The sequence below is a fragment of the Botryllus schlosseri genome, chromosome 2 (genome assembly GCF_051294905.1).
Source record: "Botryllus schlosseri isolate E-star chromosome 2, Bs_hap1, whole genome shotgun sequence".
NCBI classification, from domain to species: Eukaryota; Metazoa; Chordata; class Ascidiacea; order Stolidobranchia; family Styelidae; genus Botryllus; species Botryllus schlosseri.
The window spans coordinates 28,026,330-28,043,050 of record NC_137237.1 but is presented as its reverse complement, the minus strand read 5'-3'; the positions used below and the strand labels follow the sequence as shown (position 1 = coordinate 28,043,050).

Below are 16,721 nucleotides of genomic sequence, written 5' to 3'. Positions count from 1 at the left end.
GGTCAGTACAGACGGGTTGACGCACAGGTTAACGAGCAATATGGTACAATGTTATCTCAAGTGTAATACTGTACACCGCTTAATAGTGATGTCATAAGCAAATATTTCTTCTCTTCATTTAGCCGTCGGCAATAGACCAATGGTTCCGTTTGGTGTTGTAAAGTATGCAGTTAACAAACATGTTTTCAGCTAGTCATTTGTATTTTAGGGATTTTTGAGGAAACCGCCGCGATAGCTCAGACTTTTTGAATCTGTGCTTCCTACCCGACGCTAATAAATACCGCAATGCACATACATGAAGTGACGTAGCCAGCCAGGGTCGAAACAGCTTCCACATTGAAATCGAAACCCTTTTGTTTTAAAATGCCGACTGTTTGTCCAATCTTTCGCCACACATTAGCAATTTAGTATTTTGTTATAACTGATGTAAATTAGCGACAATGGACTGTGTGTAGCGGCATACGATTCTGAGGTCACTGACATCTCTTGCAGCCCATGTACTACTATAGACTCTGTGTGGTGTGTGGCAGGCCTGGTGCGCAGTAGGCTGGTGCGCCTGCTATCATCGCTGATCTGAATTACCGTTTCTGCAGCACTAGCTTTACCTACTCTCCCCCCAATACTGTTACATTTAGGTTGATTAGCGTTCGTTATATCATGCTGTTTTTGCTCTGACACGAAATAAATTCCAATTTGCGTAGGGTTACCATACGTCCTCTTTTAAGAGGATTTGTCTTCTTTTTTGACTTTTTTGAAAGTGTCCTCGGAGGACGCCCTTTTGTCCCCTTTTTTTGAGATTTTGTCCTCTTTTTTGAAAATTCAGGTCAGATTTAGTGCAAATTGCGAGTGATATGCCGTAAATCAGCACAGAAGTGACGCTCCGGCGGGTATTTCGGAGTGAAAAACTGTGATTTTAGCTCTGAGTGAAACGTTGACCTTTTTTTTAGTCATGCACCTAGCAATGCGGAGAGAAAAACGGTATTTTGAGCTCTGAGCGGAAAGACGACCTTTTATTTCAGTCAACCGATCACCAAGTGGGAAAAATTCACCGGTTTTTTAGAATTCTTCTCCGGTTTTGCAAGTCTCAAATTTCTGAAAAAGTGTCCTCTTTTTAGATTTCCAAAATATGGTAAGCCTAAATTTGCGTGGCGGGCTGCCTAACTGGCTGCGACTCTGTGACCAAATACTATTTTATTCAAATCCAATTTTTTTGACGGCAACAACTCCGCTTCTATTGGTCGGAATTGAACCAAATTTGAAGAACATAGTTTTTATAGATAACCTAATACTTTCATAGGGTGAACAGAAAAATTTCAAATTTTTCGTTATTTATTTTTGTATAGTAAATAGAAACTTTCCTCTCCCGTAGCAAGGCGGCTACTTGTTGGAATTGAACCAAATTTGGTGTGTAGGCTTAAGTTAGGTAACCTAACAATTTTATCAAGTAGCCAGTACGATTTGAGAAAAATAGTCATGTTTGAAGACCCCTAATGAACAGGGGTGTACGAGTTTCGAGCAAACGTTAAAAGGGTGTACCACGTCGAAAAAGGTTGAAGAGCACTGGATTAGACTAGATCAGTGGTTATCTTTCGGGTGCATCTCGCAACCGAAGGTGTACCATGCTTTTCAACGGGTTTACCACTCTAATGGGGTGTGACAATAAAGGTGTCCTTCCTCTGCTTCAAAAACGCTTGGAACATCTCAGACGCAATGACAACATCTCAAACTTACGCTGTTTAATTATAGATAACTAGCCTCCGTAGGTTATAGTTATCTATAGTTTAATTCACCAGAAGGCATTGTACGCCAACACAACAAACATGAACAGTGTTTTTTGTGATTTTGTCTCACAAACTGAATCACCAACAGTTGCGCCAGATATTACTAAAAGCAGTAAATCAATATGGCGATGTCCTGTATATCTGCCATGTTCGCGCATTAAGTCGAGCAGCTATGCTTAGACGAGTGTATGAACTGAGAAATCATCATCATCATCATCATTGGTTTATTACCGATTTTTATCAGTTCAATACACCACAAAAATGCGATGCAATGAAAAGACAGGAAGATGTCGAAGCGACTTGAAGTAGCCTAGTCTATAGAATCAGACACCCACCTTGGCCTAGGCGATGTAAAGAGGAGACATGCACAATTGCACACTGAATGAAAGTAAAGATGATAGCAACTTTCTAGAAAATACCAATATCGCCGACTCATAATCTTGTAATCGAAAATCTAATCTTGCTTTCCTGGTACATTTAACGTCACATCTGAACAAATTGAATTCTCAACTTCGGGGAGAAAACAACTGAATACATGAGATGTTGAGGGGCTTTCGAAACAAATCTGCGACTCTGGGAATGTCAACAGTACAACGAAAATTATGCTCACTTTCCTATACTGAACGAGAGAAAACCTAGTACCAACACTACATTTGTAACTGTGATACGAAATTTAATTACTGACTATTCACCCGCTATTCCGACATTCCTTCTCTACAAAATAAATTCTGACTATTCAGTACTCCATCTAATGTGGACGCCAATACCATTGCTCGAAAATTTCTAATGGGCCCTTTTGAAATGCGATGCAGTTGAATTGAATGACAAATTTCATACAAAGAGCATATCGCTGCATGACTTTGACAAAGAGTAAGTTCTTGAAATTGGTCTTTATTCCAGCTTGACCAACAATGCAAAAGAAATAGAATCCATTTTTTGTAGCACGTACGCATGTGAACAATAGTTTGAACAATCAAATTCACGAAGAGCAAGCTAAGATCACGTATTTCGGACGCCCATTTAGATTATGGTCTGGTTCCGGCATCATCTGACTTGTTACCAGAAGTTGAAAACCTTTCACAAAGCAAGCTGCATCAATTGTCACATTTATTCTGCATTGTTGAAGTGTAAATACATGTGTTTTGTGATTGGTATGATTGAGATGTATGATGTATGATACTATACGGAAGTGAGCGTAAAATATAGCATTAAGAAAAATTCCGGCCCGCCAAAAAGTTGTGCACTCGAAATTCGGCCCGTGACTAGCAAAAGGTTGCCGACCCCTGCTGTAAATCATAGTCACCCGTGGTGTTTTATCGCTATTATGAGGTATTTGAAAGTCACCATGTCGGTTTTATGGTAATATGTCTGTGGCATTAATTTTGAAAGTTTCGGCGGAAATCAAAACGTGATTTTATCCCATATTTGAGTTGATATAATATTTTTTATTCTTGTAAGTGGCGACGAAACATTCTTCTTTATCCTGTAGCTTAGATTATAGTACACAACAGAACAAGTTGAAAATGTCAGTTTTGAGCGTATGTGTCATATGTCCCATGGTCTTGTGCCATTGGACCCACCGAGTGGGGACCGATGACACGTTCGAGCAACAAATTTTAAACGTTTATAAATATTTTTTGAAAAGGAGGATATCCATGTAAATGTCCGCGACAGGTAGAGCTTGTATCAAAGTGTTGAGACAGCATAAGATCCGCTATGGATGAAGATTTGAGGGCCAGAGATCATTTTGCAGTTTTTGATCCATTACCACATCTCCCCTACTTATAGTTACACAAAACACTAAGACAAAATCCAATACCAATAATTTCTTCGTATTGCCAATCGTGATGTGAATTCGGGATGGTTCGAACCACATGGTATAAGACCTTACCCGATTGTTGTTATGACAGCGTTGATTTGTCCCTGAATACACCACACACAATTATTATATGGTTTATTATAGTCGAATGGTTCTCGAGCGCGATTGACGCACGAAATATTTCCAATATCAAAGTCCCGAAAGGACTTTGACCTCTTACCAGGACCGAAACTGCTGTAACCCAAACCCCCAATCGGTGAGCTCGAAGGGTGCCCTAAATTATTTCGGTGAATGAACATAAATTACACATCATGTTTTACCGACTCCCTCACGAAAGAATATAATTATAGAAAACAGAAATAGGCATTTCGGCGTCGGCCATTTCCACGCCACGATGCACAAAGACATATGAAGTTCCGGTCAATATGGGAATCCGAGAAGTGTGTCAAAAAGATCGTCAGTGAGAAAACCTTAGCCGAAGAGGATTGCCCTTATGTTGACCGTAAACTTCGATGTAGGGTATATAAGTCTAATTGTCCATAGGTGCTGAAATCGCTCGTGCCGAATTATCATGTCGTCGCAATCTGCACCCCCTCAGGACAAATAACATCCATCAGAGAAAATTATTTGCCAATGAAGAAATACCTATTTTGAAGCACTTGTGATTACTTTAGTTTAATACGTTTATGCTTTTCAATATCTTTTGACTATATATATCGGACAAGATCAATTAAAATAACAACATGTAACGAATTAATTGTACCAACGGGCACGCCCGAATATGTTCAATTATTAATTACGTGGCCTTCATTTTCCAATACAACAGCTCACTCAGCGCTGCTGGTAACTCTCATTACGTTGACTGAGAGGATAAAAGTTTATAGCGACATATATGTGCAATTACCACCCAACCATTCATGCATTATAGTAAATTTTGGCGCCTAGGGAGACCAGGCCACAGAAACTTTGTTGACCATCGAAATCACGCGACGGGGTTCTTGGGGGTGATGCCCTCAGAAGTTTGGTTTATCAGGCTATGGGTGCGCAAGACAATCGTTTTTAGGGGGCTGACGAAATGCTGTTACGGCCCTCCCTCTTACCCATTGTCTTCACAATATGAGGTGGGGGGCGCTGGAGCACGATAATTTTTGAAAGGGGGCACTGGAGGAAAAATGGTTCAAGAACCACGGATCTACAGCAATGAAAGGATCATAAATTCGTATTATGTCACATACATACATTCTTTGAGAGAAACCAATCAACGAACTGTCGCTAGATCAATTGATATCTACATAATATAGCTTGAATTAATAATGAAGTTATAAGGCTTCCACCATTAGATGAATTCCCGTTTTTGAGCGCAATATGACAGAATCCTCCAGCTTAGGAAGGGGATAGCTTGTGTCAATGTTGAACTTGAACTTCGTCAATGCAATCGCCAGCAGTACTTTCATCTCGTTCATTGCGAAATTCTGTCCAATGCAATTCCTTGGACCTGACGAGAAGGGCACATATGCATGAGGTGACCTCCCTGTCATGTTTTCCGGATCAAATCGCTCAGGATCAAAAACCTCTGGATTCTCCCATAATTTAGGGTTGCGGTGCAGGGCAAATATCCGCACAGTTATCCTGGTGCTCTTCGGAAAGACCTTTTGACTTGCCTCATCATTTACTGGACCAAAGTCATTTGTTCCGAATCCACGAGGCAAAATCGTAGATTCTTTTGTCATTCTGGCCACCCCCGTGACCGGCGGGAAAAGACGCATGCTTTCTTTGATGAACTTGGTGAGATGACTGAGTTTCGGCAAATGGCACCAGTCAACGCGCTCTGCTCCGCCTAATACGCTTAATACTTCATTCCGACATCTCTCCTGTTGTTCTGGGTATAAAGCTAGATTGTAAAATGCCCACGATATTCCACTTGTCACTGTGTCATGTCCTTCGAATACAAATGTATCAAGCTCGTCTCGAATCTCTTTGTAAGACATCCCCCTGTCATCTCCGTCTTTTGCCATCAATAGTACGTCAAGAAAGTCATATTCGGTCGACGGTTTGTAATCGGGGCTCATATTTATTTCAGTGACTCTTTCGCGTATAGCTTTCTCGGTGAAGTCGTGAGCAATTTTCAGCTCTCTTCGGTACTCTCTTCCTGCAGAGCTTAGGAAATATAAGAAGTCTGTGTGATGGAATGGGTTGCGAATTCTTTGTACTATTGATCGGGTGATACGCGTCACGGCTTTCAAATATCTTTTCGCCTCGCCAGTTTGACATCCTGACGTTTTCGAGAACAGACATCGCAATAAATTATCAAGCGTCGCTGAACTGACTTCTTCAAACATTTCGATGCTTCTGGATCTAGATCTTCCCATATCTGACTTCCATCTATCCATCATATCCATTGCTACATCGTTCGTGCAAGGCAGATATCTTTTCAAACATTCGAAGTGAAATAAAGGTGTTAGTAATCGCCTGCTTCGTCTCCATTTTTCTCCGTTACTGGTGAGCAAGCCATCGCCTATCCACGGGCGAAAAAACTGAAATTCATTCTTCGGCGTGTTAGTGCTTAGAAGTGCCTTTGCGCTGTCGGAATGATGCCCGGTTACAAATAATCGAAAAGGTCCGAACCATCTTTGATAACATGTTGGGTACTTTATTACTGTATCGATCTCGTTCTTGAATCCCTGCTCGTCTGCTGAAAAATATCTTCCGTTTCCATAAAACCAGTGACAGTGTTCACACGGAATATCTCGAGTCACATCACTTCGTTTGCGGCGCAATTCAATTTCTTCTGCAATTTTATTGAAAATACGATGCAAAATCGCGAAAACTAAACCCAATGATGCGATGACTGAAAACATATACATATCTCCACTGAGAGCTTGTAAATCGGTAATAGAGCTGAAACTCAAATGCGCTCATGTATAGTGGCAGTTCAGTAAATTCTCCAGTTTGGTAATATAACATCAGAACAGTATCACCTGGTAAAGTTAACATTGGCTCTATTGAAGTTCATTCCATTAGTCGTTTTATGGACTGCTTTACAGCTGAATGCTTTGATATATGTGTTATTTGCCAAGTTTCATAGCTTTTATATGGCTATAACATGCTACCTGATGCGTATTTATTGTTCATACTGTCCAAATAGAAAGAGGCGATCACAAGACCATCATTTTTTCACCGGATGGATGGAATATATCGCTGCTTTTCTGGCTCAGCATAAATTGAATTGGTCAGATTTGTAATTATATATATATTGATATCTTCTGTAATGACACGACGCGTGAGTAGATATAATAAGAGTTGGTGAGTAGCAAAGTACTTCTACTCTTTCTTCCCTACTTACTCATGTGGCTCTTGAAGACTCTACCTACAGTCTACATCGCTGCTCTAACATTTTGCGAACCAAAACTACATATATTTTACAATTTGGATTTTCAAACGTAGGCCGTGGTTTTGCATCATTCGGCATTACTTTTATGGATGAAATTTCCATAGAAACCGCGTAAAATCTCCGATTAATTGCAAATAAGCACTCATTTTGAAATTACTCACTAATGGAGTACTTGTCATACCTTTTATTTTCTACTTCCGCTAGGAGTAGATTGGATATGTTTACCATATTGTATTTTATTGAACAATTGTTTGGCGCTTATCGCCGATAAGGTCATTTGCGCCCGATCATGGAATATTGTCCTTTTCTTGGTCTTTGCTTGCGGTACGATTTTTGCGGACGACTTCCAGTCACACGCTCATCCACGACTTCCACTCTCTCTCTCTCTCTCGCACGCGTCCTCGTCAGAGACAGTTGCAGCCGATTTACGTATGCTCATGGTTACCATATGTACTCCTTTAGGGGATTTGCCCCCCTCATTTTCAGGAAATCGAAAATATCCTCCGAGAACGCCTAAAACGCCTTCTTTTTGACAATTCGCTCTCCTTTAAGCTGTGACAGGCAGACCACTGAACATCCTCAACAAAAAAAAACGCCATAAATGACGTGAAATCTGTATTTTCATTATAAAAGTGGGTCATCCGTGGGTCTGTGTGAGAAAACGGCCTTCGATGATTTGTGAAAGTGTCCTCCTTTCCGGACCCCAAAAAATGGTAATCCTAAGCTTATACATGCATCGGAAATCGGTAATTTCTTTGGTACGTATAGATTTACGGCCTTACATCTATTTCCACTTGAGTAGAAACGCTGATTACTTCGACCAACTCTAGATATAATCATCACGCATATTTCTCCGTATAAATATTGGAAGCAACCAAATTCCGTTATAGGTCCACATGATTCCGGTTGCACAACTTTCCCTTTTTTGTCATTCTTTTTCACTTCAGACCTCATGCGCATGGTCTTCATCAAATGCAAAATAAATATGTTTCCATATAATGTAGCAGTGTTGGGATCAAGTCACAACCTTCGAGTCACAAGTCATCTCGAGGCATTTTGACTCGAGTCAAGTCAAGTCACTCGATTTTTGGTGGTGACTCGAGTCAAGTCGAGTCAAGTCAAGTCAAGTCACGAGTCAAGTCACAATTCAAGTCAAGTTGCCTTTTCGAAGTATGGGTCATGATAACGTCATTGCATTTTGTTGGCTGTCTGGGGTACAGATGGAGTGATTCATTTTGAACTGATGAACGAATATAGAGTTAAATATACACGCAAGAAAGAGTCACCTTTGAAAATCGATTGACTTGACTTGACTCGAGTCAAAATATGCAATGACTCGAAATGACTCGTGACTCGAAGGCAGTGACTTGATCCCAACACTGACATGTTGTACTGTACATTAGCGAGATTGTAAGAACACCCGACATCCGACGTATACTGTATATCTGGATAATAATCACGACTCTGCTTACAGTTTTAAACAGGAACTTTCGCATTGATGTTTCGTTATGCTTAGTTAAACGAAGTTTGATCGTTGCTGTTTGGCAAGCAGTAGACATATGTACGACGTTAACGTAGGCCTGCGTATAATTTAATTAAAAAGATTTGAATTTTTGTAGGCCTACTCGCCGAATGAAACATTACGATTTCCACAACGAAGCAATAAAACTAAAAAACCGCTGATATATATCAGAACAGAGCCGTTTATTGCCCTTTCTCGCCGAAAAGGACTGCCCTCAAGCTGACCGAAAACATCGATATATATGCAATATACATATACGTTTAATTGTCCATAGGCGCCTAAATGGCTTGTGCCGAATGTTCATGTCCTTGCAATCTGTAGCCTACTCCACAAGGCAAATGCCAAAATTATTTACCAGTGGAGAAATAGCAATTTGAAATCGTGTGCGTCTTTTAGTTTAGTACGTTTGGGCGATTTCAATAGATTTGACAAAAAACATCATGTAACGAAGTCATTATAGCAACAGTCCAGCCCGAACATGTCTAATTATTATCTACATTCAAAGACAATACCTCACACATCTCCACCGGTAAATCTGATTACGTGGGCAGAGAGAGGATAACGAAGTGCTGTTTAGGCCCTGGCCCCGGGTGGCATTTGTATTGGGGGGCTATTGACAATGGACAGATACCCAAAGTTTCTGCTAAGGTCTTTCTTTGGTAGCACACTTCCCGGAGTCGCATTTTGGCCAAAACTGCATATATCTTTGGGTGTGTCGTGGCCCGGTGATGACCGGTACAGAAATGCCTATTCCAATAAATTATGCATGCTTTTTTTGAGGAGGAGAGGTATGCATTTCTAAACCAAGCTATCTATAGAGAACGTCAAATCGTGAAGCTCGAAGAAAATTTTAAAGTTGATTAAATCTCTCGAAGATACTGTATAATTTATGTTGATTTACGAAATACTATTGAGTCCCCTTCGAGATGCCTCCCCAGCTTATTGGGGAATTTGGGGTGCCCATTTACGGACCTGGCAAGAATGCAAATTGTTAGGTGCAATATGTCGTCCCATATAAAGTTGGGCAATGGACCTACATTATGACGTAACAAGAAATGACGTTTCATTTATAAAGAAAGTTGTCATCCCATTAGGCCTTTTCATCGCAATCCTTATATTGTCTTCAATATATATTCTATGATTAGTTCTAAGAAGCAAAATAAATGTAATCGTAAGTAATCGTGATTATTTTTCCAATGTAATCGTAATCGTAATCGACTACTTCGTGATTTTGTTGTAATCGTAATCGTAATCGTAATCGCGTGATTCATAAGTAATCGTAATCGCAATCGATTACATTCATGAAGTAATCACCCCATGTCTGCTACTAAGCTTGTCTTGGTCGCTGCCACCCGAGCAGTGGTGCAGCTTGGTGAATAGCCTTGTGTTGATGGAAACCAGCACTGCTTTCAAATTTCACCCTCCCTTAGCCGACTGCCTATCCTCGTGTGTTTGGTGGTATTGATGGGGTTTGTTGACTACTCTGGTCATTTATACCAGGCCGACGATGTTCTTTATTTTTATTCTGGAACTGCCGATCTGTAGCACGGCCCACTTCTAGGCTTTTCGTAAGACGCCGCTTACGTGGATGAGATGGCGAGGAAGAGCCTAGATAAACCCCCAACACTTGGGTAGGAGTTCTGGAGTCGACTTCGTGTTTTTTGTCATAATATTGACTTAAATTATAATCCACGGCAGCCTGCTCGCCACAAACTAGAAGGACGGATTCACTTCACACCCGCGGGTAAAGAAATCTTCTTGGAATTTCGGCCGTCGGCCCTCACGTTTCAGTCTTTGACATGTCCAACCGTTCATCGTTTATGGGTGATGATCACTGGTGATCACGACCACTGATTGACTTGGTAATGAATCAGGGATTCGGAAACGAAACACGTGACAATTTGAGGCACAGAGCGTGTAAATGTGACAATAACAACGAATAAGATTTGTACTATACTCATGGCAACAGTGACTTCTTGTGAGTTGAATTGTTACGACACACTTTTCTACATTGGCTTTGTTTTGATTGTGGATTACTCGTATGACGTGCATATAGGCTACGTAATCGCGACAAATAAGTAAACTGGCTACATAAGGAATCAATGTCCTGTCAAGTTTATTCAGCCTATGATTTTAGTCCACGGATTGATATTCAAAATACAATTGAATAGCAGGGTGTTGTGTAAAATGGAGAATTTTGAATTTTAAAACGACCACTTGATATGTGGTGCCAAATATTATAAAAATGATTTCCATAATAATTTTGGGCTCGTGCACCCTCTAGTGGTCGTGCAATTTCACCGAACGTGCCAAAATAGCAAATTTCGCTATATATTGATGACCGCTTACGCTAGAAAGCTAATTTTGGGCTTAAAAGATGCGGAAGCAACAAGTTTCTATCTCACTTCTACAGAATTTTGTCTTAAAAATGAACATAAAAAATTTACAAGCAAATTATTGATTTTTAACTGTTTTTAGGTAAAATTAGGCACTGAAGCAATGGGTATGATGCTAAAAGCATGTAGTGATTGATCTTATGACTAACAACTCCATATTGCAAGCACATAAATTGCAAATCCGTATTGAAAACACAAAAACATCAATTCGATATTGAAAAAAGATATATTTCGAAGATGGTTTCATTACCAGAGTATTAGCCTGAACAAACTTTGAAATCTTGTTTCGTATTAAAGGATTTCATTTGCCATCGAGACTTCAGATGTTCGTCTAATGAGGTCATCTCTACGTTTAAATCCCGACAAATGGGCAGAAGCTTCGGTCACCAATTTAACGTCTCTTTCCACTGCCTGGTTGTGCCAAGAATGATTGAGCATTAATGGTGATGACCATAGATTTTCCAGCTTGAGATATGACGAGTTTTTTGATTGCTGGTAGCTGTTCCATATCTTTTAGATTCAAGTTGACAATTTGGTGGTATGATTTGGCCTTGATGTTTATAATTGGGATTTTAAACAATCTGATTCTAGTGTCAACGTTGTTTTTAAGTTTCGGTTCATTTACATATCCTCCTTCAAAGTCGCCAATAGGAATCTGGTGTTCTGTTTGATCTGCTGATAGTCGTAATCTTGATAACTGCAAGTCTTCTGAGGCCTTCATCAACATTTTCCGGATTCTAGCACCAACAACAATGGAATTTTGCATTTTGATTTCGAACCATGATGGAAAATAAGCCTCCACGCGGAATTGAGCAAGATAATTTTGATTGCTTGATGGATGACTCTGTCCCACAAAGAACCTCAAAATTCGACATGTTCTATGTCGTTAGTCATACGATCAATCACTACACCCTTTTGGCATCGTATCCACTGCTTCAGTGCCTGATGTTACCTGAAAACGGTCAAAAAATCAATAATTTGCTTGCAACCTTTTTTATTTTCGTTTTTAAGACAAAGTTATGTGGAAGTGAGATGGAAACGTGTTGCTTCCGCATCTTTTAAGCCCAAAATTGGCTTTCTGTCGTAAGCGGTCATCAATATATAGTGAAATTAGCTATTTTTGGCTCGTTCGGTGAAATTGCACGACCACTAGAGAGTGCACGAGCCCAAAATTATTACAGAAATTATTTTTTTGATATTTGGCACGACATATCAAGTGTCCGTTTTGAAATTCATACATTTCCTATTTTCCCTCCACGCTATTGAATAGTATATTCATATTGTAATGAACCCGAATATTTTCGGCTGACACTCGTCAGGGGTAATCGTCAGAACTATTGTAGAGAATTCAAATGAACATATCGTATATCAAAAATGGGATTAACACTTGATATTCAAAAGAAGATTTTATGTTCTATGTTCGCGGGCAGCTCCGAATCGCGCCGCGGGCCTCATTCTATCAAACCGTCTCACGAAATTTTATGAGAAAAGCGATCTGGTTAGCACAGTGGTTTCCAAAGTGGACGGCATCACCCCCTGAAGGCGTTCAAGAGCTTGAAGGGGGTGCTGGCCATGAAATTGGCGATTGAGGGGCGCTGGCTATAACATTGAGCTGTGGGGGGCGCTGAGAGAAAACGGTGGCGGTGTAGGTTTTGAAGGCAACTACTGCATAGTGTTGAAACGATTGATGAATAAAGCTACTATATATGCAGCAGAAATGCAAAATCGATTCATTCAGGGCAGTTTAGGGTCGGCTGTCTATTTAATCAGCTGCATCGGTAAAGTCCATGATTGTTACTTACCAATGCTGATCCTGCCCATCAATGGACCAATTTAGCAGTTGGCAGATTCCGTAGAAAGCGTGGCTCATTGAGAGCTGTGACAAGAGGTACTTGATCACTTAAGCAGTTATTGCTCACTGCAAGGTGTGATGACTTTTTCAGAGGAAATGTCTTGAGTGAGTTTAATCTCTGCTTCAAACGATCGTGGACTATCTACGGTGCTGCGACCGAGATCTTCGACACGACGTCATATTTGCGAAAAACTATATCCCTTCTAGGCCTACTTGACGGGCATATTCTCCAGAATTTATGAGCGGAATATTTCCGTTCTTAGTAATAATGAAACCTGAAAAAGATGAAAACGGCACTGCCCGGATTCAATGATAAGCCCGTGATATTTCACCGAAATTGTACGAGAACGGAACTGTTCCAATTCACAAGCTTACATGAGCTAGCGGTCCAGCTCGAATTCCCGATTTTGACGGAGAAGCATAAATCAATCATCTTAGAAAACTGCACAATGATATGGGGATTTGATTCGCGGATATATTCCAATTAGAAAGACCTTTCCGAATTATCAATTCATTCTGTAAAGTTTCCGAGCATGGGATGATAGAGCTTATTAGACTGTAGTGTAGGTAGAACAATTTTGAGTTCTTACTGAAGTTCAATATCTCCAATCAATCGTTCTGGATACACGATTGAATCAAATAGAAATACTCTCACTGGAGTCGGGTAGACTTTTTTGTCGTTGCCCTTCCCCGTTCATATTTGATCGAACGTGTTTTCATTGTCCCACAGCAGAAACCGACTTGGCAGTACGGGACGTGGAGACTTGAGATTTTAGAATGAGATTGTTCTTATCCAAAGTCAAACCCAATATGACGAGGATGATGATAATAATACACCAGCTTAATCCGTCTCATTATTAGCTGTAATAACTCTCGTTTGATTTAGGCGTGGTGAGGGGGGTCGGAGGGGGGCACTTTATTCGTTGCCCAGGGGTGGTAGCTCAAAAAAGTTTGGGAAACACTGGTTTAGCACTACCGGTTACAATCAATGACGTGTAAAAAAACCGAGAACATTCGAATGCCACCACTGGTATTAACACTTACGTAACTTTTATAGCGCTCTTTGAGATTTTGTCAAATTTTCTTTAAACTTTCCCATGGAATAAATGCATTACAAATAGCTTGTAAGCAGTGTTAGGATGTCTCGAGGAATGCCTTGACTATGGTCTCGTTTTTTAAATGACTAGACTTGCCTTGGATCCGATCAATGAGAAGTATGAAACGACTCGAAACTCGGATTGCAATTTTTGGAGCCGATTTTCAAATCAGTCTGCTTCTTCCCAAAGCATTCTGAGTTCTGGGTTCCACGATGGTGCATTATATGTGCATTTCAAATGTCTGAATCCATCTCGGGCTGCATGTCGAAACACGATATCTTTTGAGCATTGTTTCGGAAGTCGCTCGTTGAATCACAATCAACACTATATCCCTCAATAGATATAGAGCAGGGGTCACCAGCAACCTGCGAGGACCAGCTGAGTAGCCCGCGAACCTGCTCTAAATATGTATCAAATAGCAGCATTTATCAATATTCGTCAGATTATTACCAGTGAGCTTTTAAACATTACAGTGGCTATTCTTCCGGTACCGGACGAATAATATCTCAGACTAATCGTTTGGCGCTGTGTGCCATGCCGGTAACTGTGCGTTGGAACAGTTTCGGACTTATACTAAATGCTGGATTTTCGAAAAGCGCAACTTATGGCTAGAACTAGAACTACTCAATTTTCAAAACTCGCAAACACAACTACAACTATGAACTATACGATTTTCAAAATCCGCAACTAGAACTAGCCAATTTTCAAAATCAGCAACAAGAAGTAGAATTACAACTATACTCAATTTTCAAAACCAGCAACTAGAACTAGTACTAGAACTACTCAAAAAACGTTAGTTAGTTGACATTCAATAACTAACTAAATGGGTAGTTTACACAAGTCTGCCTGAGTAGCTTTACTGGTAGTCCTATACAGATTACAATAACACATATGGTACGCACACATGTGGTAGACTTCTGTTTTGTGACTCACTGAAAATTAGGGGTTCTCCGAAGGCTTGTACATCACCGCAGTGTTTGGATGACTCGAGTCGTGACTTGACTCGAGTCAGACTCGAGTCAACTTTTTCGTATGACTTGACTTGACTCGAGTCACCTCGCTAAAATGACTTGACTTGACTTGACTCGGCTAATCAGAAATGTGGATCGACTCGTGACTCGAGGCAAAATTCACGAGTCAATTTCAAGTCATCAAGTAATCGGTATCGATAAAAATCACTGCATCTCGCATATGTTCGGATTGTTCGCGAAACGGCGGAGTAAACCGTGAGAGCGACCAAACATTAATGATCGTGCGTTTTACCGAGCCTCCATTGTTCTCTCGCAAATAAATTGACCACTAAAGAAGTGATCGAAGCCTACAGCTCTAGTAAGCAACTAGTAGTAAAGTAATTTAACAGCAAGATATATATTTATGTTTTCTGTTCTTACCTCAACCAAACCTCTTGTTTTATTGAAATTGAAATATGATATAGTTTCTATACTCCTAAACCATTGGCGCAGACTCGAATTGTATCATATCAATATTTATAAATGGGTAATGCATTGCATCTTATCAAGTCGTTTCTCTATTCTCTATTTTGGCTAGTAACTAATAACTGAGGCTATGCAATTACTTAAGTAGTTTACCAGTTCTACGTATATTGAGCGATACAACGCCTGCGGGTACATTTACGTCTATATGCGTTCATCGATTCAGAATCATTGGCCACTCAATCTGTAATTCAGACAGCTAGCAAAATGCAATGACGTAATCATGCCTCATACTTCGAAAAGGCAAATTGACTTGAATTGTGACTTGACTCGTGACTTGACTTGACTCGAGTCGCCTCCAAAAATGGAGTGACTTGACTTGACTCGAGTCACCTTCGAAAATCAATTGACTTGACTTGACTCGAGTCAAAAACTGCAATGACTCGAAATGACTCGTGACTCGAAGGTAGTGACTTGATCCCAACACTGCATCAGCGTAGGGAAGACCTGCGCTTTTTACAGCCCCTTGGCCAAATATAGATTATACATGGGAAGTGCGAAGAAAATTTTGAACAAAAATAAAATCGGTCCCAAAAGACCCTAGGCTACTTCATGTTCCTGTACGAAATAATTTGTATTCACCTTCGAGCTTTTTAAATTTTAAAAACTTTTGTTTCACTTGTTGTGAGAAACGTGAATATAATAATGCACATCAACTCATTTAGCGTGCCATGAAAAATTATCTTGCGTGCCACATTTGGCGCGCGTGCCAGGGGTAACCGATACCTGGCGTAATATGTAGCCTATTCATAATAAAGTCGATATAACATGGGTTAATTTAAGTCAGGAAAATGACATAAGCAGTAAGCATGCAGTCATTCGGCTGAAGCTGCGAGAAGACGAATTCGGAAAACCTGCCAGCAAAATTACAAATATAAGAGGACGATTTAACCAAGCTGCACACCATTCGGGATAGTGATCAAGCTGTAACATCACATACGTGAATGTAGTCAGGGAGAGTTCACGAGCTCCAGCGTGTCTATCCAGATTTGATACTTCTGAACGACAGAGTGGCAATAGGGTATTATTTTGTTTTGAAAACTTATCTATTTTGTCTTTTAAAAATGGTACAATGTCCACCTGCACAGCAATTTCCTTCTGAAAATGTGATATTTGAAATAGGAATTGTAGCGTCACGTGACGTCATGTGACGTCAGAGGATCGTATTCACGTTCACGTTCGCGTTCACAGCGAACCTTATCTAAAGGCTCGTGATCACACAAACCAGAACCTTTCATCGGTTCACATCATCCCTCTAGTTCAGTGGTTCTCAACCTGGGGGGGGGGGGCGCGGGAGGCTCTCAGGGGGGCGAGAAATTGACAAAGTCTGTATGAATTATGACTAAACATGTGTTTCACAACCATTCTGG

The 16,721-nt window shown here is 40.4% G+C and overlaps 1 protein-coding gene across 1 annotated transcript; it reads right to left on the bottom strand.

Moving 5' to 3' along the window:
* Window positions 1-3,717: 3,717 nt before the first annotated feature.
* Window positions 3,718-6,688, bottom strand: LOC145434352 (cytochrome P450 4F12-like). Its single transcript, XM_080311716.1, has one exon. It carries the CDS (start codon window positions 6,462-6,464, stop codon window positions 4,920-4,922), a length of 1,545 nt encoding a protein of 514 aa, XP_080167842.1. The 5' UTR covers window positions 6,465-6,688; the 3' UTR covers window positions 3,718-4,919.
* Between the last annotated feature and the right edge of the window lie 10,033 nt (window positions 6,689-16,721).